The sequence below is a fragment of the Grammomys surdaster genome, unplaced genomic scaffold (assembly GCF_004785775.1).
Source record: "Grammomys surdaster isolate TR1022 unplaced genomic scaffold, NIH_TR_1.0 169, whole genome shotgun sequence".
Lineage (NCBI taxonomy): Eukaryota > Metazoa > Chordata > Mammalia > Rodentia > Muridae > Grammomys > Grammomys surdaster.
Window position 1 is genome coordinate 782,260 of NW_021604617.1, and position 22,344 is coordinate 804,603.

Genomic DNA, 22,344 nt, shown 5'->3' on the forward strand with positions numbered 1-22,344 from the left:
TAAGGAAATGCTTCATTGGCATGGGGAAACACTGCAGGATTCTCAGGTGCTAGCTGAACAGATTCTTATCAGGCAAAAGGAAACTAACCCTGTAATCTAACTAAGGCTACCCAACATTCCTCAAGTAGATGCATATGAGGATGCTTAGAATTCTACAGATAAGGTCAGAGAAGGAGAAGGCCCACTAATGAAGACAGTCTCCCATATTATCCCAAACCTAGAGGCTTTCTGGTCATGATGAACTTCAACTTTAATTAGAAGAGTTTTCCCACAGCCACAAAACAAAAAACTCAACTCATTGATTTCTCAGAAAGTTTTTATGGGAGAGGGAGTGAGATGTGGTTAACATCATTCTGCAGCTATTTGAAAACATCAAATAACTGTACAGAAAAGCTTCATCTCATCCATATCAAAGAGCAAGTACAAAGTCTACAACAGTTTGGGGATCCCCATTGGGTGCTGTTAAAAGTAACCCAGGTTGCTACCATTGCTCATAGTGGCGAGAATCTCATATCTTTCAATACACTGAGGTTCAGAGGCAGTAAGTGAGTCTAACTTCCTAGTTGTTTTCTATTTCAGCTTTACCTCTATCCACACAGCGCAGTTAGCCCGCTGGGAACCCAATGTTTTTTCATAAATGTGCTATATTTTAGTTTCTTTAAATTGGCAAAACTTGGCAGTGATCTGTGACAATAAAAATGCTCCCAATTAGTACTGTGTAATATGGTAGCCACCAGGAGGATGGCGCAACTGAGCACTTGAAATAGTGCTACCAGGCCTCAGAAACAGATGTTAATTGCTATTTAATTATACTTAATTGAAATTTAAATAGTCATGTGGCTAACAGATGATGCACTGGATAAGACAGTGATAGAAAATAACACTTGTAAATTGTACAACTACTTCACCTACTTCACCTTAAAAGTTTGTATTACTATGTCTTATTTGAAGATACTAATGATCAAGAGATTAAGCAACTTGTTAAGGTCAAAGGTCTGCAAGATGCAAAGGAGAGCTAAAACCCAAACCTAGGCATTCCCAGACTACTTTTTTTCAAGGGCAATGAATTGTGGTTCATTTCCTAAAACAAAAAAAGTTAAAAGGCGACAGTGAGCCTTTGAGAACTCCACATCCACAATGAACAGCCTGAAGAGAGCTGATTTACATGCCTGAGCTCCTCTTCAGCTCTCTAGGAATTACCTTCATTGGCTAAAACCATCTGGCTGAACCTTCACAATGGTGAACTCCTCTAATTTTGCTTTAAATTCTTGCCTTGATCTAATATGATGATGATAGGATGTCCTAGTTAGGGCTTTACTGCTGTGAACAGACACCAAAATCAAGGCAACTCTCATAAGGACAACATTTAATGGAGGCTGGCTTACAGGTTCAGAGATTCAATCCATTATCACTAAGGCAGGAACATGGCAAAATCCAGGCAGGCATACTACAGGAAGAGTTGAGAGTTCTACATCTTCATCTGAAGGCTGCTAGGAAAATACTGACTTCCAGGAAGCTAGCATGAGAGTCTTAAAGCCCACACTCACAGTGACACACCTACTCTAACAAGGCCACATTTACTCCAACAGGGCCACACCTTCTAATAGTGCCACTCCCTGGGCCAAATATATACAAACCGTAATATGAAAACTTGGGCCATGTCCCCTTATGCTATATAATCATTATTCTAACATATTTACTGTTTGCTAAAATCTGAATTACATTTTCTTTCCTAAATGAACAGAACTTTAGGAAACTACAAATATGAAGAATTGGAGATTTCAAATGAAACTTTCAAAGGCATGACTTTAATAGTAGTCACACTAAGTTTTCTTGGGATTCCATATCATTATGATGCTGTAAACCCACTACAAAAGCTGCAAGCCTCACTTCAGTGTACTGGGTCCTTAATTTAAATGAAGCTAATATTGACTCTACAAACTCTCCACTATTAATTGAGGCCCTCTGTGCAACTCAAGGAATATTGTAAACTTACTGAACTTAGGATGACAACAAACAGAATATCTTTGGTTCAGTTTCAGCCTTTCATATTCCCCTAAGGGATTCAAGATACATTTTCCTACACCTAACACAGGTAACATCATAGAAATGGGAATGAAAAGCCTCAACTTATATGAAGAAATGGGGCAAAATCATTAACTTAGCATATCAATAACTGGATGAATAAGCCACATATGATTATCAAGTGTGAAATTCCAATGCTGGGCTGGAGCTAGTGCAGTCTCTCTCATAGACAGTGCAATGAAAATTTTCAGCTAGCCTCACCATTGCCCTATCCACCAGCAATCATGCAGGACCAAGTGCCCCCTTCTGTTTGGCATCCCACTATCAATGTGAATGGACTTGACATTGGGTAAAATCCACAGATTCTTCAATGTGCTTCCTATCAAAGGTTAGACAGCACATGTGCAGATCCTCATCCCTAGGTCTGAAGGTTCCTGTCTTTTGAGATACTTTCATCCGCCTGCTTAGGTTGCCATGTAGGAGTATAACTATCTTAAGGCCACTGTGAAGGAGAAAGCACAGGTGGGTACATAGTTTGCAATTCCAGTAGAATCTGCCTTTGGCCATCTTAGCCAAAGCACTAAATATAAAAATACAGACAACCCATCAGTGCATTGTACGGCAGAATAATTGCCCAGTCACACAAGTTTGGACCTACCAGTCAGGAATGAGAATGAATGAGTTCTGTATAACAGCTGGAAATTTGATAATGCATAACTGAACAATGTCCCTTTTATTGGTTAGTATTTCAAACTACATGTTATTGGTTCTTTCTATGTAAAATGAGTTCTCCCTCTGCTTGTGCATCCTACCATTCCAACTACTAGACACACGTACCAATAAAACCAGAAGATGGTGGGTTGGGCTGTATCTTCTCCCTTGTGTTCTCCTGGATAATGTCCCAAAGCTGCCATATAAATTTGGGGTGAAGAATGTAAAATGGCTGAGTTGGGTATTTCAGGCGATGTTGTATATATGGAGTGAAAAGGTTGTAATCTGGCTTCTTATACCACTGAAACAAAATAAAAACAAGTCAAATTGAGTAGAGATAATGTTGTGACAAGGAGACAACACTAAATATGACTAGGGCCAAGCTAGAGCTATAAGGTACAGAAGTATCTGGTCTAGTGGGGAAGTACAAAGAGAGATTATAGTTCTAGCCCTGATAGGAATAATGCTGTATATTTTAGTTAATTCTTTTATTTTTGAATCTATAATTAATAATTATACAATTTTCCTTTTCCTTTCCTCCCACCAACCTCTCCCAATGATGTTTTATTCATAGTAAAATCAGACCTGGATCTAGATAAGAGATGACAAGGATTTTCTGCAAAGGTCAAAGAGTAAACATCTGAGAGGTTTGGGCCAGAGGTCTGCCATGAATAGAACATGACAGCATGGAAACAGTCACAGCAGCTAATGCCAATGGGCATCCTGTGTTCTACTCCAGTTTTATAATGAGAACTATGGCCAGATTTGGCTCATTCTGTAGTATGTTGGTTTCCTGGTCCTTGGTCTCAAGCAGTGTGTTTTGAAAGTAGATTTTCCAAATTGTACAACAGTGGCAGAAAATACATCATTATCCTGTAATTTGGGAGGAAGACTGTACAACTTACCGGGTGGATTGACATGGGTTGGTGAAAACTTCTCTTTCTTTATAATGATGGATAAATGAAAGGCATGAATTTATTAATAAGAATCAGAATGAGAAGCTATATTTACTGTGTAAAATACATGTATGTATTGTATAAAAGAGTAGATAAAACTAGTTTAAAACAATAGCCTCAAAAATGTGGCAAGTGTCATAATGATGTAGGATTTCGAGAGGATGTAAAAAGAGGCTTAGCTCAGTCTGCTCTGTATTTTCAAATAGTCACCATGGGTATACAATCAATGCATAGTAAGATACCAAGTAACATTGGCTGAGAAACCTGGTTTGTTTCTTTAAAAACATGTATTTGGTTTCTTCTTAATGGCAAAGAAGCAAGAAAAATGAGATCCAAGAAAGAATCAAGTACATTCTAGCCCCCTTCCATGTCATCGTTTGTAGCTCAGCTCTCACCATAATGGCCATCTTGCTTGTACTTTAACCATGCTTGTCTCCATCTATAAGGTGGGAAGACTCTGACTGGAGCTTGCATGTTCCCAACAGATGAAAGAAAAGGTCAGCAGCCCATGGTCAGTCAATTAAAATCCTGTAAGAACTGAAATCTGGGTATTTCAGCTTGAGAAGAAAGCTAAAAATATCTAATATCCATTGATACTTGACTCTTAGTCTAGGGGTCATAAGAAAATTCAGTTTTCCACATAATCCTGTTGAGGCTGTGTTCTCTGCTTCTGGAATGGAAATCTGACAGGCAGATTTAAAAAAAAATAATGAGCCATGATTTTGATTTATACCACCGGTAAAAAAAAAAAAAAAATGAAAAAAAAAGAAAAAAACACAAACCAAACAAAATACCAGTAATAAGGTCAAGCAAATGTCCAGCCTGAGGCTCAAGATGGACAGTAGCACATACACTCCTCTTGGTGGCCAATTCTATCCTAGGAGTTCTAAAAATGATGATCCCTGAAGGAGCAAAGATCTGTCACTCACATTCATCTTAAGAAATTTGTATGCTCCTGGTTTTGGTAAAGGACACTCACTCATTAGGATGAACATAAAATTGTCTGATCCCAGTTTAAAAAGCAAACAAGCAAACAAACAAACAAACAAATGTGCCCACGGGCTTTTCATATAAAGTCCCATCCAACATGGCCAGTTTTCTGCTTGGGAAGATAACAATTTGCCATGAGATTAAAAAAAAAAAAAAACCTCGCTTGTAATTGGTTATTTCATAAAATTTAACACATTGAGAAAAAGCCACTGAGAATCACCCATAAGAAAGTCAGAGACATTTATTTAAGTAACAATGAACAGTTTATAATTTTTTTGACAACTACACATATTTTATTTCCAAACCCTTTATTGCCATCCTATCCCTTTGGGCAACTGCCAGTTTGATCAGTCTTATTTTAGGTGTAACCACAACTTTCTAAGCCTTTATATATGCTGTAATTTCTCTATTCCTCAGAGGAAAAGCATATTTGCAGAAAGTGGCTATGCTACTCTAAGTGATGTCAAAAAGGTGCATGAAACACAGGAGAGTTAGTGCATAACAGTGACCTGTTCTTATGGGTAATTAAACAGAGACACTGTCTGAACAATGCTCTAGGACATGAAGAAAAACACTTACCAGGTTAAGATTGGCAGAATAAGGAGCTGGATCCCAGGCTACCAGGATAACATCTTTATATAAAGAACTGTCAATGAAGTGATGGCTGGGGTTGGCCAGAATCTGTAAGCACATGGGGGGGAAATGAAGATCTTTATAACTAGTATTTGCTTCATCAAAAGTATATTTTTAAAACACGTCACAATTAAATGAGAGTAAGGCTCAGATTTTAGGGAGAAAGTCACTTAAAGTAAGCTTAAAGTTTGTTGTATTTTTTTAAACATAAAACAAAACCAAATATACAAAGTCCTGCATTTTTATCAGAACTGCATCAAGGACGTCTGTCATCCCTTGCAAGACGAAACTCCTCAGCTAATTCAGTGTCCTGGCTTCCTAATTACCTTTGATATGTGACATGAGACAGGTATCCATAAAAAACAACTAGAATTGAGTTAGGAGGTGTCTGTCGTAGTCCTTCCTCCCAGGTCCTATCTAATTCTTGATGGATCCATTAATTTCACCTGCCATCCATCTTTTTAAAAAACTATCAACTACAGGTATTAAGACCGAAGAGTGACAAATGAGACCTCATGAAGCTATAAAGCTTCTGTACAGCAAATGACACCATCACTTGAGTGAAGCAGCAACCAAAAGAATGGGAAAAGAATCTTTACCAGTTATACATCTGACAGAGTGTTCATGTCTAAAATATACAGAGAATTTAACAAATTAAACACCATGAAATCAAACAATCAAATTAAAAATTGTGGCATAGAACCAAACAGAGTTATCAAAAGAAGAAATATTTTTTTAAATGTTCAATATCCTTAGCTAGATAAATGCATGTTATCCAGCTAAGAGAAATGCAAGTTTAAATCATTTTGACATTTCATCTTATACTAGTCAGAATGACTAAAATAGTATTGAATTTTAAAAAGAAAAATATCAGGTATGGATGTGGTCAGATGGAAATTCTTTCTAGGTGTTGATGGGATTGCAAACAGGTACAACTATGATAAAAACTGACGTAGAGGTTCCACAAAAGGTTAGATATAGGTCTAGTCTCTGACCCATACACCCTCATACTCTATATACTACTACAAAGGCACATATATGATCAGCTATGTTTATTGTTGCTATAGTCACAAAAGCCAGGAAAAGGAAACAACCTAGAAGTCCATCAAATAATGAGTAGATATTGAAAATACAGCACATATACACAGTGGTTTACTATTCATATGAAAAAAAATAAACTTTTAGGTAAATGGCTAGAGCTGGAAATAACCATTCTGGAGTGAGGTAACCGAGACTCAGAAAGACAAACATTAAAGGTTCTCTATTTAGATATGGATGTTTAAATTGTAATGCTTAAAGAAGTCAGTAACCCTTCTTCAGCAAATTTGGCTGGTGTGAGCCACCACAACATTTGAAATGTTAATGAATAAAACAAAAATATCCAATAAAAATAAAGAAAGAAATCAAAATAGATAAGTTAATTAATTAATTAATTAAAAAAGTCAGGAACATAGTAAGAGATGATGGGAGATGGGTAAAAGAGCATAAATGACATGAAATGGAATTAAGTGGGGTAGATGATATGAAGGCACAGTTCCCTGAATATATTATCTCTTTGGGATTTTTTTTTGTCCTATGTGTAGCTTCATAGGCTATAAAACAATAGAAGTCATAGCCACTGCACTTGGTTACATTCTAGAACCTAATGATAGGACCCTACTACTAAAAACACCACTTACTTCAGTCATAAGACATGGAGATATCAGTGAGTGAATGCCATGTGTGTTCTTTTGTAATTGGGTTTCCTCACCAATTAGGGTAGGAGCATATTCTGGGTATATGCCCAGGAGTGGTATAGCTGGGTCCTCAGGTAATGCTATGTCCAATTTCCTGAGGAACAGCCAGACTGATTTCCCAGAAGCTTAAAATACCCAAGATTCAACTCACAGATTACATGGAGCTCATGAAGAAGGAAGACCAAGTGGGGGCACTTTGGTCCCTCTTAGAAGGAGTAACAAAATACTCATGGGAGCAAATATGGAGACAAAGTGTGGGACAGAAATTGAAGGAGGGGCCATCTGGAGACCATTTCACCTGGGTATTCATCCCATGTGCAGTCACCAAAGGTAGACGCTGATGTGGATGTTAGGAAGTGCATGCCAACAGGAGCCTGACATAGCTCTGTCCTTAGAGATCTGTCAGAGTTTGACATATTCAGAGGCAGATGCTCACACCTAACCACTGAACTGATCAAGGGGTTCCCAATGGAGGAGTTAGAGTGAAGACTGAAGGAGCTGAAAGGGTTTGCAGCCCCATGAGGAGAGTAACAATACCAAACAATCAGAAATCCCAGAGTCTAAACCACTAGCCTGGGAGCACTTAGGGAGACATCCATGGATACAGCTGTATATGTAAGGGAGGATGGTCCTGTCGGGCATAGGTAGGAGAGGAGATCCTTGGTCCCATGAAGGCTGAACCCTGTGTGGGGGGGAATTCAAGGGTGGGGAGGTGGGAGTGGGGGGTAGGTAGGGGATCATTTGCAGAGAAGCAGGATGAGGGGTGATGGGATAGGAGGTTCCTAGGCAGGAGTGGGGAGGAGTAAGGAGATAACATCTAAAATGTAAGTAAAATATCCAATAATAATAATAATAAAATGACACGAAGATAACAATCAGGCACTGATTGGAAGTTTCATTCCCTACTGACTAGCTTTCACAGTGCTATGAAGGTCAAAAGTTATCCTCTAGATGTAAACCCCGAGAGCTACAGACTGGCTCAGCAGAATGTACCTACTAGTGTAATAATGGAACGGAAGTTATGGGAATAACAATCCACTTTTTCACTGGATTTCAGTCCCTTCCATAAAATGGAACTCATGTTTGGTACAATCAACCGAGTCATGAACTTATGGTGGATAGACTTTAGGAGAGAACTATTTAGCATCTGACATCAATGACTTGCTCTTATACCCATAGATAAATGGGTCTTTCAATGATCATTATCAGAGAAGCTTCATTTTACAATAGATGGTGATTAGCACAGAAAACTACAACTCGTGAACAGGCATAGAATGCAAAACTTCAGAATGCCCATCAATAAATGAGAATATAACACATCTCATCTCCCCCAAATTAAGAGATCATTGCTAAACAAGGGTTAGAAAGAGTGTAAGAGATATACGCAGTGTATGTCTACATCTCACCAATGTTTTCCGGATAAAACAGCACAAGATCTGCACAAGATTAAGCTAGGAAAAATTCCACCATAGAGAGGGGGTAGACATGAAGTCCCACCCCAGCTAAAGAGCTACTAGCAATTGATGATTTCTAGGAAGAGAGAGATAGGTTTTTTTCAGGGATGTATCTTCTGAAAGGATACCAAAGCTACAGAAGATGGACCCATGACCTTGCACATATAGGTTGCACTAAGTGCATTTTGTGGTATAAAAAAAAAGCAAAACAAACAACAACAACCCAAATCAAAAGAAGAGAAAATATGAAACTGAGAGGGAATACTAGTAGGAGTTCAGAGGGGAGGGAAACAGGGTGGACTTGACCTAAAACTAAACTAAAAATATTCACCATTATGAAGATGCATTTTTAATTTTATCATATCTTAATAGTTTTGAAATCAGAATATATCTTACAGGACACATGAATTTTAATTTGCTGAGGTTTATCAGTTTCTGAGAAATTCTAAATGAAATGCAGATCTTACTACCAGTGACTATGAATTAAGAAAATATGGTAATTGTTTTTACTTTGCTGCAGGCTGCCTAGTGCAGTGAACAGTACAGGGTAAAAATTGCTTGTCCTACAAGCAGTTCGCCATAAATCATTTGTCATCTCATTTTTCTACATTTTCTACTAACTATGGAAATTAGAAATTGTGGTTTGTTCTGGAAATATTTTCTACAAATTCAAAAGACATTATGAACATAAAAAAAGAGATACTTCTGCTTCCCACTAAGCAACTTACTTTCATTTTTCAAATTTCCAAATCATAAACTGAAGTTTCAGAGACAACTACAAGCTCTCATGTTTCATGTGTTTCTGATCCCTTTAACACTGCATTCCTTATTTCAATAATATCTTTTGTAATAAATAGAATTTTGCAGTTCATAAACTGAATCATGATAATCTATGACAGCAGCTGTGCATAGCAAAACCGTTGGCAAACATCTATCTCTAAAAATATTTACATTAACTATTTCTAATAATATTAAAATTACAGTATGAAGGAGCAATGAAAACAACTTCATGGATGGGAGTCAGCACAACATGAGGAACTTTAATAAAGGGTCACAGCATTAGGAAAGTTGAAACCACTGATCTATAATAACAAGAAGATGTACACGTAAGTAAAAATCATTTTTTATGCTTAATCCAAGCTCCCTTTGGTCTTACTCATCTTTTGTACCCAAATCACATCTAAATTTCCTCTCTTTGCATTTTACTTCACTAATTCTTCATGACTACAAGATCCATAAAAATAATGGTATTGTGGTTATGCTGACCATATTTCTATTCACTCATCAAGTTAAATAATTTGCCTACAAAATGTTACAGAGAAAACACTTGATCCATCTTACCTGAGAATTAATGATGCGTACTGTGGTTTTATTTCCGACATCTTTCTCATAGCCACGTGTAGGGGCAGAGTTAAATCTCAAAACTGCATCATGAGAATCTAAGGGCACATAAGTGACATTTTTTTTTCTATGAAAATCACATAATCTAAGGGAAAAAAGCACTAAAACAAATCTTGCAAAATCTGAAACTTAGAAACCACTAATAAAGTTAATATACATATACAAAGATAATTTGACTTTGATTTTGGATGACAGCTTGGCTAGAGAGACTAGTATGGATACTCAAGAGTCACATAGCACTAGGGCACTCCAGTCAATACCAGCTCAGAGATATAAATGTAGTCCCAAGTTATACTTCCTAGTAACAGTGACATTTTATTTTTCCAAGTATACTATATGAGGCTCACTACTGACAAAGTCACTTAATGATAGATTTTGTCAGATGTGTCCCCTTGTTTCTTGATGAAGTACTATGTGTGTATATCTGTTCTTACAGATACACAAAACCAATGGATTACGGGTGACTTATCTTGCTTGTTACATTTAGATGTTTGTTATTTTTTATACTGTATAATATTAAAATTTCAAAACATCTAGAAGCTGGATCTACAGGAACAGGTAGAGATGCTGGGAGCACAAAAGCAGCTCACTCGGGTCTTCGTAGCATGTAAAGCTGAGGTCATGATAAGAACTGCTATCCAGTCTTGCTGCCTTCTCTAAAACAGTCTAAAAACTAAGGCCTTTGGGTCTGCTTTATCACCTTTTGTGGTTTAGATTTAAAAGAAAATGTCTTGTTTTCATGATGAAGCCTCTCCTCCCACTGTGGATGCCAGGGAGTTTAGAGAAACTAGCAGTGTTACCAGTGGCCAAGGCTTTTGTACAAACAGTAAGGGGATGTTTTTAGCTTTAAGAATCCCGTGCATATTTCAAATTTAACTTGTAGCAAGCACAGTGACTTGACTGTATGAGTGTCTGTCTCAATAGATTCATGACACAGCTAGGAGTCACATGGATGCTGTACTTACTGTGGTCAAATTTTGTACATTCTGTTTTCTATAAAGGGGTTCTGGTGTTCCTTTCTCAGAGTCTACACCCTACTCACTAAGGAGTAGAAGCTACTATGTATGCCCACTAAAGCAATAATTTTAAAAGATACTGTTATAGACAAGTTCTGAGCACAGTGAATCTACAAAGGGTACTTAGCCACACTGACATACACACACACACACACACACACACACACACACACACACGCTTGCAGGCACACACTCATAATGTTCTTTGGAGACAAAGTTTAAAAGTGTTGGCAAGCTATTATCAGTAGAATAAATGTGGCTTGACCATGGTTTAGTGAATAAAGCTGTAAAACAGACATAAGTAAAAACCATATAAAAAGGACAGTCTATTCTGGCAAAACTGACTTTGAAATAGAGATCCTATGGCCCACAAAGCCTAACATATTTACTACATGGCTCTTCAAAAGAAAAAAAGTATATAAAACTCAAGATTTCAAGAAATCTAAGCTCTGTGAAGATAATACAGAACCCTTGAGGGCTTTCAGGCAACTTGACTACATGAGTTAAGCTCTGATTTGCATTTTTGCAGTGAATTGCTTTATTTATATTACAATTAAAATCATATTTAGATTACATAATAATCTAAAATTTTGAATTATAAGGATTGTATTATACATAGCAATAAGTTCATATTTTAATCGTTACCAGGACATGTTACAGGCACACACACACACACACACACACACACACACACACACAGAGCCGAACACAGATACATGCACATGTACACAGATTTTTAAAAAGAGAAGATTTTATAAACTCTTCCAGAAAATTGTGAATATTCTTTAAGGGTTCACTCATACTTGGTAAGTGGTAGTTTGTTAAAAGCCTTGTGGCATCTCAAAAGCATATCAATTAACTTTTTTTTTAAAATTTGGTCCAAAAAATTACTGACATCCTACTTTTATTATGAAGTGAAAATCAGGGGTTTTTTTGACAGTCTGGTGTCTGTGCCTACCATTCAAGCTATCTTCCTTGTAGAAAGTACTATACTTGTGGCTGAAGTTATAAATCTTCTAAAATTAATTTTTAATAGAAATTAAAATTAATGGGCATAAATCAAACAATCCACTTAGCTTGTCCCTTTATAATATATTCTGTATTGCTCTTAAAATGGGTCTTTATCCAGTAAAAATCTTGCAATGTTGTTCATAATTTGAATATTCAGGAAACAAGTTGGGCAATGAACCTAAATATTGTTATGTTCCACTATCAATCATCCAAAGACCATATTGGTAAATAAAGCATGAATCTCATCAGTTTTCACATGTGGGAATCTTCCAGGTTCCTAGTTAGAAGCTTCATTTTTGTCATTGCAACAAATACTGTCAGTTATCTTTCTAAGAGTGACAGTCTCATTTAACTCATTTTCTGACAAGGAAGCTGTCAAGTGTCCAGTTCAAAATAACTAAAGTCTGTCTGTCAGTCATCTTATTTTTTAAATAAAAACTGTATTTCATGGCATGAGTGACTAGTTGATCCCCCAATTCCATCCCACAGGGTTTTCTCATGTATAGGTGCCTTTTCCCATTTTTTTCTTTGTCACACAAGATCTGAAAAACACCTGCAAGGAGAAGGCCAAGACTTCCTTAAACTACCCATTTTGCCTGCCACATCACAGCCATTTACAGCAAACAAGGCATTCATTCTTTTTAGTGTTTAGTGGTAAAGAAACAATGGTGACCTGTGTTATGGGCGCCCCTCCCCAGATGTGTGCTCAGCAGCCAGCAGTTTTATACTTCACTGCTTTCATTTTCCCAGGACATATGTCAAAATTGAAAAGGAAAAGATCTTGAGATATAAATAAAAATTGATTTTTACCTTGTAGAGAATGGGCCCTAAAAATCATAAATGAATCAGAGATTTGAAGTGATACAGACAAAACCATCAAGAAATCAAGAGAGAAGAGGGAGACATGAAGCAGCTCAGGGTCTTACTAGGGGATCAGAAGGATTTGAGCACAAGGCTGGGCAACAAGCATGACACCAACTTTCCAAACATTTCTTGTAGGTAACCATGTTGCCCAAAGCCATACTGCCCACCAATGTGGCACAGTCTCTGTGTCATGGTCTGATAAACATACCCAGTATCCTAAGCAATGTGTATATTTCAATAAATTGGCTATAATTCCAATTAATAAAATGATCCTCATAAATCTCCAGACGTTTAAATGCTTATTGCCCCAGGTGAGTGATTCTCAACCTTCCTAATACTGTGACCCTTTAATATAGTTCCTCAGGTTATGGTGAATCCCAACCATAAAATTATTTTCATTGCTACTTCATAACTGTAATTTTGTTTCTGTTATGATTTGTATCTGTTTTTTCTGATGGTATTTAGGTGACTCCTGTGAAAGGGTTATTCACCTTCAAAAGAGTTGTGACCCACATGTGCCATAGATGGACCAGTACTTAGTATCTTGCAGTGTTACAAGGCAGAGGACAGTGAATGCCTTAGAAGTACTGGTCTCAAGAGTCTCAAGGTCACTTGTACAAAGGAGGCTGTGGTAGTGTCTGCTGATAGAGAAGGCAGTCAGTAAACAGAGCCAAAGGTGAACAATCTGAAACCATCTGTCCCAGCCATAAGCACTTGGTAAATCTACACTTGACTGCATAGTAACACATCTTCAGAAGTTAAGCCATTCATTCATACTTAGAGGAAAAGGAGATCAGACAGGAAGTACAAGGTGAATGAAGTCAAGCCTCACTTCTAGAGAAGGCATTTCTAGGTCACAGTAGAGCTATGCTGAGTTTACAATAGAACCCATCAAGGAGCAGCCAGGCATGCCAGAAGTCCTGACACCAAGTCTCCATCTAGCTCTTTTCTCCTGACTTGTGCTGAACAGAAAATAAAAATTAAACAGTCACAGCATGCAATTTCCAGACACCAGTCAAGGGCCTGCAGGGATAGGACAAAACCATGAATTATCTCTATCAATTCCCACTGCATTCTCCCTCTCCTCTCTGGCTTGCCCATGCCTCTTGACTTCTCTGAGGCCCTAAAACCCAGGCTCACATGTGATGCCTCTAAAATCAAACTTCCGCCCTTATGTTCCCTTGTCTCAGACATTGCTGTCCATTCCTAGAGACCCATCTGCAGAATCCACACTCTGCCCATGGGACTTTAGATGTACGTGTCCTTGGTGATGCTGATTTTACAACAGCTAAAACACACAAAAATAGGGCTTTGTCTACAGCAAACAATCTCATCTGGCACTGCTACTGCAATTAGTAACTAAAGTCTGGTTTTGAAAGCACAGGACTATATCTATGCATTGCCGTCCTCCCTTCCTAGCCAGCTTTTTTCCTGCAGCCACTGCTGCCTTGTCCTCCTCTTCCTCCTCTTGGCCTCTGTACTCACTAAAGTTGTGCTAGTCTTACACCTGTGCCTTGGCCTGGTCCAGCTTCTGCAGAACAGACTATCTTGACCTCCTCTCAGCTCACCAAAAAGTAATTCACTGTGAGGTTAGGGTCCTGTTGTCATTTCTATACTGTTTGTCTATACATCTCTCTCCATTTCTCCAGTTCACAGGACACTGGAATTGTCTGTTCATGATCTGGGGTCTCCACAGCATAATATAGAATTTGAAGTTTGTGACTTGCTTCAGAAATTACTTCAGGTTCTTCCCCTTTACTCTGCCAGCTACCTCCTATTTTGCACCTACATGACAGTGTTCAGTTGTCCAGTAACACAAGCTGTGGTCTTCCACATCAGGACTGTGATGTCTCCTCTCAGGACACTGTTATTTTCTGTGTTGTGCTTTCACAGCCCTGCCAGGAATTGTCATTTGTTGTAGGGATGACAAAAAACTTTCTCATAACTCCAGGAAAGAATGTTCCATGTTTCCAAAACAGCTCAGGCTATATATACACATACACAGTAAAGGCATTTACAATCACTATATTTTTCAACCCCCAAACAACTGTTCCATAGATCTTGGTCTAACAGAATGGGGCCAACAGAAAAGGACCCAATGCTCACAAAACAAACACCTGGGGAAGATGAAAGGCTGACCTCCTTCTGAAAAAATAAAGCAGGTGAGTTTAGATAAGGAGCATTCCTGGCAGAGGGTTGGCTACAATATAGAACTGCCTTGGATTGCTTTAAAATTTTCACCATGTCCATTTTGGCAGCCCTTCTGATCTTCATTTAGCCAATCCAGAGGAGGCAATTTGAGGTTAGCTAAAATATGCCCAACACTCCAAGGGTTTTGTTGTTGTTGACGATGATGTTTTCTGAGAGCCATTAAAGATCATGTAGGTTTGCAACGGGAACATCAAGTAAGCAGAAAGGAGGCCAAACCTTGAGGTGTACAGTAATGGTCCTGCCACACCAGCTTACAGAGATGAACACAAAAGCTTTTTGCTTAGACAAACTGAGCAATGCTATAGTTCTATGACTTAAAAGTTCTAGGTATAAAATCTGAAACTACATAAAATAAGACAGAACAAACCAACCAAGATAGCAAATAAACAACCAAATCCTTAAGCCTATTCTCATTTGGGACATTACAATTCTAATCATGAAACTACTCCCTTGAAATTAAATTTGGATAACAGAAATTAACAAACATATGTGACCTTTCATGTTTCCCAGAAACATGGCTCTTGGTGACTTTCACAACCTCTTCCACATTTTAATAGAGTTTAAAAAGCTCTAGTCATGAGCATTTATGAAGAAATAAAGGATAAGAGAATTCACTTTTGTATGCAAGAATCATTTGAGTATTGTATATTTACCATGCAGAGGTGTTTAAAGCTAAACAAAACCAGAAGAAAGTTACTGCCTGCTTTAAAGCATAATACTTAAATTCCTCTTCTGAATTTTAATATTAGTCTTCAGAAATGAGAAAGAGCTGTGGTGTTATTTCACCCTGGGGACCTCTAAACCACTGCTCTTTCTTAATAAATTGCAGGCTTTTCTGCTCTGGGTTTTGCTACAAGCTTATGTGTCACATGGATAGTGTTATTATGAGCTTGATGTAGTATCAGCATGGAGACACAGGGACCTCATGCTACAAGTCCAGATTTGTTTTTATTGCCTTGGGTTTTTAACATTAAAAAAAAAAAATCCCGCTTAATTTCATTCACCAGAAACAGAGGGGCTGAGGCTGGGGTCTGGGTTGTCTGCAGGACACCATCACTCTTCAAGGACATAGAACTAAAAGATCTGCTTAGAAGAATACAAGAAACAGCGAATTATTCACTTATAATGGGGGAGCAATGTCCCCTGAATGTTACTTCCAGACTAGTGACTTAGGATCTACTGCCATCTGCAGGGAGAATGTAGTAACTGATCTTTTGCATCTAGGCTTAAAGCTGAGGCTGTTTCAGTCACATTTGTAGTCTGTGCTCAGCAAAGAGCCAGTTAGGGAATAAATACAGGCTTGTGAAATAAATGAGTGATTTTGATGGCCAAACTCCCTGCTTATGAACACAGCAATGGAATATACCTGATCAGAAAGTTACTAGAACAAGAAGTCTAAAACTACCAGTAAAAGAACCTATCAGACCTGGAGGAGAGACAGGATAGAACAATAGGTATCTTCTCTGGCAAAGAAGGGTGTGAAAATGAATACTGTCCACCTAGAACTGAGAATTCTGATGGTGAGCCCAGGCCAGCCCATCTATAGCAAGATATAAACTCCACTGTGGGAAATATACTTCAACCCTACTCTATGCCTTTCAACCAAGTTGACACTGTATGTCAGTCTGGCTATGTTATGAGAAGGACTTGTCACTGTGAAGGGATTCTCCCCACTTTGGAAAACAGATTATTCTCCACATGGTACTGGACCTCATGCTGAAGGCACTAAGAACATACACAGAGGTATCCCAAGGGGCTCTGCCTCAAGAATGTTCCATAGAGGGACTGAAGAGAAGAGCAGAGGACCAGGATTGGTTCCCAGAACCCACATGACTGCTTACAACCTTAACTAAACCCAGGTCCAGGATATCTGGTGTCCTCTTCTAGCCCCCACTGACTCCAGGAGTACACATGACACACTGCGCATTTAACAGGTTTGCAGGTAAGATGCTCAAACACATAAAATAATATTAAATCTTTAGAGGATTTTTCAAAAGAATGAATCATTAAAATTGTCTGACTTTCCCCATCTGTTAGCATGTCCTACAGATTTCTGACTTGCAAGCTCAGCCAAGTCCTTTAAATCTTTTTCTCCATTTCTGTATAGTATTGAGCCACAGAGGAAGTAGGAAACCCATTCTTTCCAAATACATGAGGTTTTGAGGACAGTATGTCAGGGTAGACAGCAGTCTTACTATGGTCATGTTGCTCACCATCCAGGAGAAGGTCCCCATTGTATACATGGGCTGTGACCCAAATAAAGGCTAAGAGAACAGTTCAGGACTACAGCTAAAGCTTCCCTAGAAACGGTTTTCAGTAGCAGCCAACCTCGCCTCAGCATCTTTAAACTTGAGTTTAGCCCTTAGGAGTTCAGTACCATCATTTTCGTTCTCTTTATGAGTGGCACCCCTAAAATCAACCTCCAGCATCCTTGACCTTAGCATCCTCCCCCATACTCATCTGTTGCCCCTGACCCTGGTTGCTTCTCCTCAACTACAATGACTATGGTTCCTAAGATGGATGAAGCTTGTCCAGCATACAGGACACAGCCCCAGACTGGAACTAGAAGTTCAGAAAGCTCAGAAAGGGGCCACTGACCCACGGGACCCACCGATTTCCTCCCCCAAAGAGGAGTTCAGGATGGCACCGGCAGACATGACAACTGCGCAGCTGCGCAGACCCCGCGGGTGTAACTGGCTCAGAGGCACGCCTGGTACCAGAGGCCGCCAGCCCAGCCCCGAGAATGGCGCCTCTTTGCCGTCCAATGTGCGCACACGCACACGCCTGCGCATCTCGCACAGCAGCTCTGCCCCTGTACGCCGAGTCTCTCGCCGCCCCCGCCTGCGGAAGCGCACACCATGCTTGTTGAAGGACATGTAGTAGCGCATGGCCTTCTGCAGGCGCGGGTTCAACATCTTAGAGGACACGGTTCCCTTCCAGAGCCGGTACAGGAAGGCTCTGGACATGGAGGCTGATAGCATGTCGCTGTCATAGGCTTCCTCAAGCAAGCTGGCTCGCCTTGAGTGGCGCCGCTTCTCCTGCTTGGGCTGGGTAGGTCGTGACCGCCAAGACGTCTCTCCTGGAGATGGCAGCCCCAGTGCACCCTGTCTGTGGTGGTACAACCCAGGCTGACCCGCAATAAAAAAGTAGCTGTCTTCCTCGGGATACAAAGCACTTTGCGATTTCCTCCCAACCTGGGATGTAAAAAATTCATCCCCAAAGCCGTCTTGAGCCTGGTCCCACTTCTGTGGGTCCCCAGGCCAGTTATGGAAGAGGTTCACAGGGTGGCGGTCCAGCAGCACTTTGCTTGCCTCCAAACTTCTGGGCAAGGAGGGCTCCTGTAAAGCGCCCATGATGACTCTCTGCTTGCCCTGTACAGGCAGGAGCCCACGGCTCTCCAGGAAGGAAAAGGAGCTGGGCATAGGTGCAGCAGGATTGCTGTTGGTGAAGTAGATGAAAATTGCCAAAAAGAGGAGCCCCCAAACAAATATTCCAAAGAGCATTCGTTGTCGCCATTGCTTCAAGTGTGGTTTCATTGCAGATCTTCGGGGCTAGCACTTCACCTTGGGGTTGGTTCTAAAGCACTGCAAGGTGGGCAATACCTGAAAAAGACAGGAACCGGGTTAGCATAAGAAATCTGCTCAGACACTGCTGGGGGAGTATTTAATCAAAAGTAGACTGAAGTGGGGGGGGGGCATCAGAAAAACAGAATTCTCTTCTCCCCTACTTTCACTCTTGACTTCTGATAGACAAGGGGTCATAGCATCTCAGCAAAATCTTGAGAAAAATAAATATTTCCTAAGAGACTCTGGACATGTCTGCCATTTCTAGCTTGAACATTCTTGTGAGGATTTATTTTTGTACCTTCTCTTTGCCTCTAACAGAAGTCTATTTAGGTGAGGCAAAGTTGGAGAATAAAGCAGCTTGCCTGCTCATATCTGCTAGCAGTTCCTCAAAGTCTCAGCTCATACATTTTACAGGCATCAGTGGTAGGCATTTCTAAATTCTTCATGATCTTCCTGGAACGTATCAGAAGACCACCACTGTTAGTACTAAATAAAGCAATGTTGGGTGACTGTGGCTCCAGGCAAACACTGCAGGGTCCTTGCTGACTTCAATGTCCTCAAGAATTGCCCTACCCTTCTGCAAGCAAGACTGAACCAGCAGAGTCACAAAGTAAAACAAGAGGAAATGCAAGCAGTTACCTTGCTGTGCTCCCATCCCTGTACTTAGCATTTGTCCTGAGTTATCTCTTGATCTTTTTATCTCTGAATAAAACAGAAAGCACTATTATATCCATTTCCAAATGAAGAAACAGGTCTACAGAGGTAAATCAATATGCCCACAAACATGTATAGCAAGCAATATTATGCTCAAACCCATCATGACTCTGGGACTCACTAAACTCTGAAAGTATCTGCTCGTACCTGCTTATATCTGCTCAAGAAAAGTTATATTTTCTAGATTTAGCTTGTCTGTCTGTGGTAAAGAATCATTTTCACCCAAATTGCGACTCACTGATATACTTTTGTGTTTTCTTCGATATCAGTATGTCATGGTCATGCCAATTACTGTCAAAACTTCTCAGTGCTTACGCTTTACATGTTCACACATCTCACTAGAAAGTAGTAATGGACAGTTTCCTACAGTGTAACCTGGGACCATGATTTGAGTGTCATTTTCTATGTTACTCAACTAATCTGTCCATTGAGGGCACACTCCATCACTGCTTTGAGTTATAATATCCAACAAAAAAATCTAGGAGCCCTTTCTAGTATTTTGAGAATCAACTAGAAATCATAACACTACCCTCTGTACCAATTATTCTATTTCCACTAAAACCGTGGACATTGCAATTTCATTCAATCACTTGCTACCTGTTGGTGGTACAAGTGGAGTCCATATCAATAAGACTTCCCTCACTCCAGATACCAGCCTTAGGTGGGATCACCAGGTCATACTTCTGATGGTTCAGCTATCAAGCAGAAAGTTCCCACAATATCCATTAGGCTTTATAATTTGATATAATTAATAACAAAACCAAACAAAATGTTATACTTAATTATTTTAATTTTATATACACAACACCCACAAGGTGATAAATGGAGCAATATCACTTCTGGCATACAAAAACCTCAGTAGTAATAGAGCTATATTGAACTTCACTGACAACGTATTACTGAGGTTGTGTTATATAGGTATTATTGTGTGAATTACCAACCTCAAGAGTAAACTCAATCTACAGCTCTCCTTTTCTTGTTGGAAGACAACACCGAATACTAAGAAAGAAATGTCACATCGTTAGCCTTTCTGAAGTCCCTAACCTACAGTTTTGTAGGAGTTTGTGATAATGAGCATAGTTCTATCACAAGGAATATGAATATTTGAAACAGAATTTCAGAAAGTATCCTATGACAAAGACTAAAGGTTCACAGAGTGAACCACTACAGAAAGGATGGATTTGAGAGCCTGCCTTCCTGTTTCTAAATGGAAATGGTTGCACTGCTCTGAACAACAGTTTGAGTGTGTAACAGGAGAAAGATAATATCATTTTAGTATTAGCCTGTGAGAACATTTTTATAATCTACAGATAAAGGTGAGGTATGTGAGGTGTGAGAATCATGGGTATAATAAAATAGAAAAAAAAAAAACAGCTTTGAGCTGTTGGGAAGAAGCCAGACACCTCTGGCCCCAAAAGCCATGTTCCACATGATACATGAATTCATGTTGCCTTATAATTTACTAGCTGCAGGAACCTGAGGCCAAAGAAATCTGAGGGTGAACCTGCTGAATTGCACAGAATGATTCCTAAGATCAGAGCCTGGCTTCATTACATGAAAATGCCTCATTCCTTGAAAAGGAGATGGGAAGCCTTTTCTGTCAAGGGAAATAACATCTGGCACAGTTGGGAGGTGAAATAATGAGATGTCTGTGGACACCCAGAAGAAAAGGTCCTGCAGAGAACCCAAGGCCCTGTCCCCATTTGTTCTTTCCCCTGATGTGCTAGACTGGAGAAAAGTGAAGAATTCCCATGATCCTCAGAGCTCACAAAGGAAGCAAAAAATCCCCAGGCAAAGAACAGCAGTTCTGCATCGGGTAAGATGCACATACATCCTGACACATAGTAATTATGAAGATGAGGAGGTTTGCTGCCTCCACTCATAATCAGGCTTCAACTTTTAATAATTCAAATCTTTGGTGCAACTTTGATGGCTGCAAGCCTTCTGATGCTAATTAAGAGACCATTCTCCAAAATAATTAAATGTCAAAGACACTGGCAGATCCTCTGCTAGCAAAACACATAGAATTCCCTCTGTTTATTCCAGGTCTCCATCAGACACATTCTATAACAGATCTAGGTCATAAAGGTGAGCCGCACCAAAGTTACAGCATCCCATCATGTGGAAGGGAAACTTTTGTTATGCAACAGAGAGCATCTTTCCTCTATTATAGTGCATCTGAACCATTATAATGACATCACTTAAACAGAATCATCTGTTGCACTCACTGCGATAAGTCATCATTAGCTGGTATGATATTAATGGCATCAGCGGTGGATGAGAGATCCATAGGCAAAGCATCTGTCCCCAGATGCCAGTGGAAAGTACTCCCTAATCAGACTTTCGTGTATATATTGTCAATGAGAGTTATATGACTGAAACTGTCAAGTTCCTGCCACGTTCTTCCTGAGAACAGCTAAGGCAAGATTATCAGCTTACTGGACCAGTGAGGCTTACTCTGCCCTGCACAGCCACTCTCAATTATTATCTACCAGGAGAAAGGTTTTGATGCCTAGGGAACTTTCTCTGTTGTTGGCACTACCTCTTTCCTATTTTCACCCATTTTCTACTTCTGTTTCTTGTCTGGACAAACTTGCAGGGAATTTCTATTTTTATATAGAGAATCTATCCATAACCCCTAGAAATAATTATTCTAATTGATTTGGTCATGTAGAAAGCTTGGTGGGTTTCCTTAACTAATATATAGATCCCCCTTCCAAATGGGGGAAAAAGAGTTCAGTTGTCTTCAGGATAATCGTAATTAGACAGAGGAATGTTTAAGTTCTTCAAATTATTTTTAAAGAAATCATACTTTCCCAAAGACAAAATTTATCACATGTTGTTAGATGAAATTATGAAATGTAAACAATTCTGCAAACAGTGCACTTTGGCATGATGTTAACCCAGCTAAGTTCCTGTTTTGTTTAAAGAAAAGAATTTAATTATAGTTAAACTCTTTGCTACTATAATGGAGTCACACATGAGCTCTGAGATTGACAAGCTTTAGCACTAAGTTTTGTTTTTGCTTTTTGTTTGTTTTGATTCGGGTTTGTTGT

The 22,344-nt window shown here is 39.3% G+C and overlaps 1 protein-coding gene across 1 annotated transcript in view; it reads right to left on the reverse strand.

The window, feature by feature from the left end:
• The window catches only part of St6gal2 (ST6 beta-galactoside alpha-2,6-sialyltransferase 2), a 30,393-nt gene extending 11,849 nt beyond the window's left edge, over nt 1-18,544 (reverse strand). Inside the window, exons 1-4 of the mRNA XM_028766797.1 lie at nt 17,620-18,544; nt 9,847-9,944; nt 5,262-5,363; nt 2,863-3,037 (exon numbers count right to left, since the gene is read on the reverse strand). Coding sequence (XP_028622630.1) covers nt 2,863-3,037; nt 5,262-5,363; nt 9,847-9,944; nt 17,620-18,544 — 1,300 coding nt within the window. The remainder of the gene's footprint in view (nt 1-2,862; nt 3,038-5,261; nt 5,364-9,846; nt 9,945-17,619) is intronic.
• Nucleotides 18,545-22,344: the final 3,800 nt, after the last annotated feature.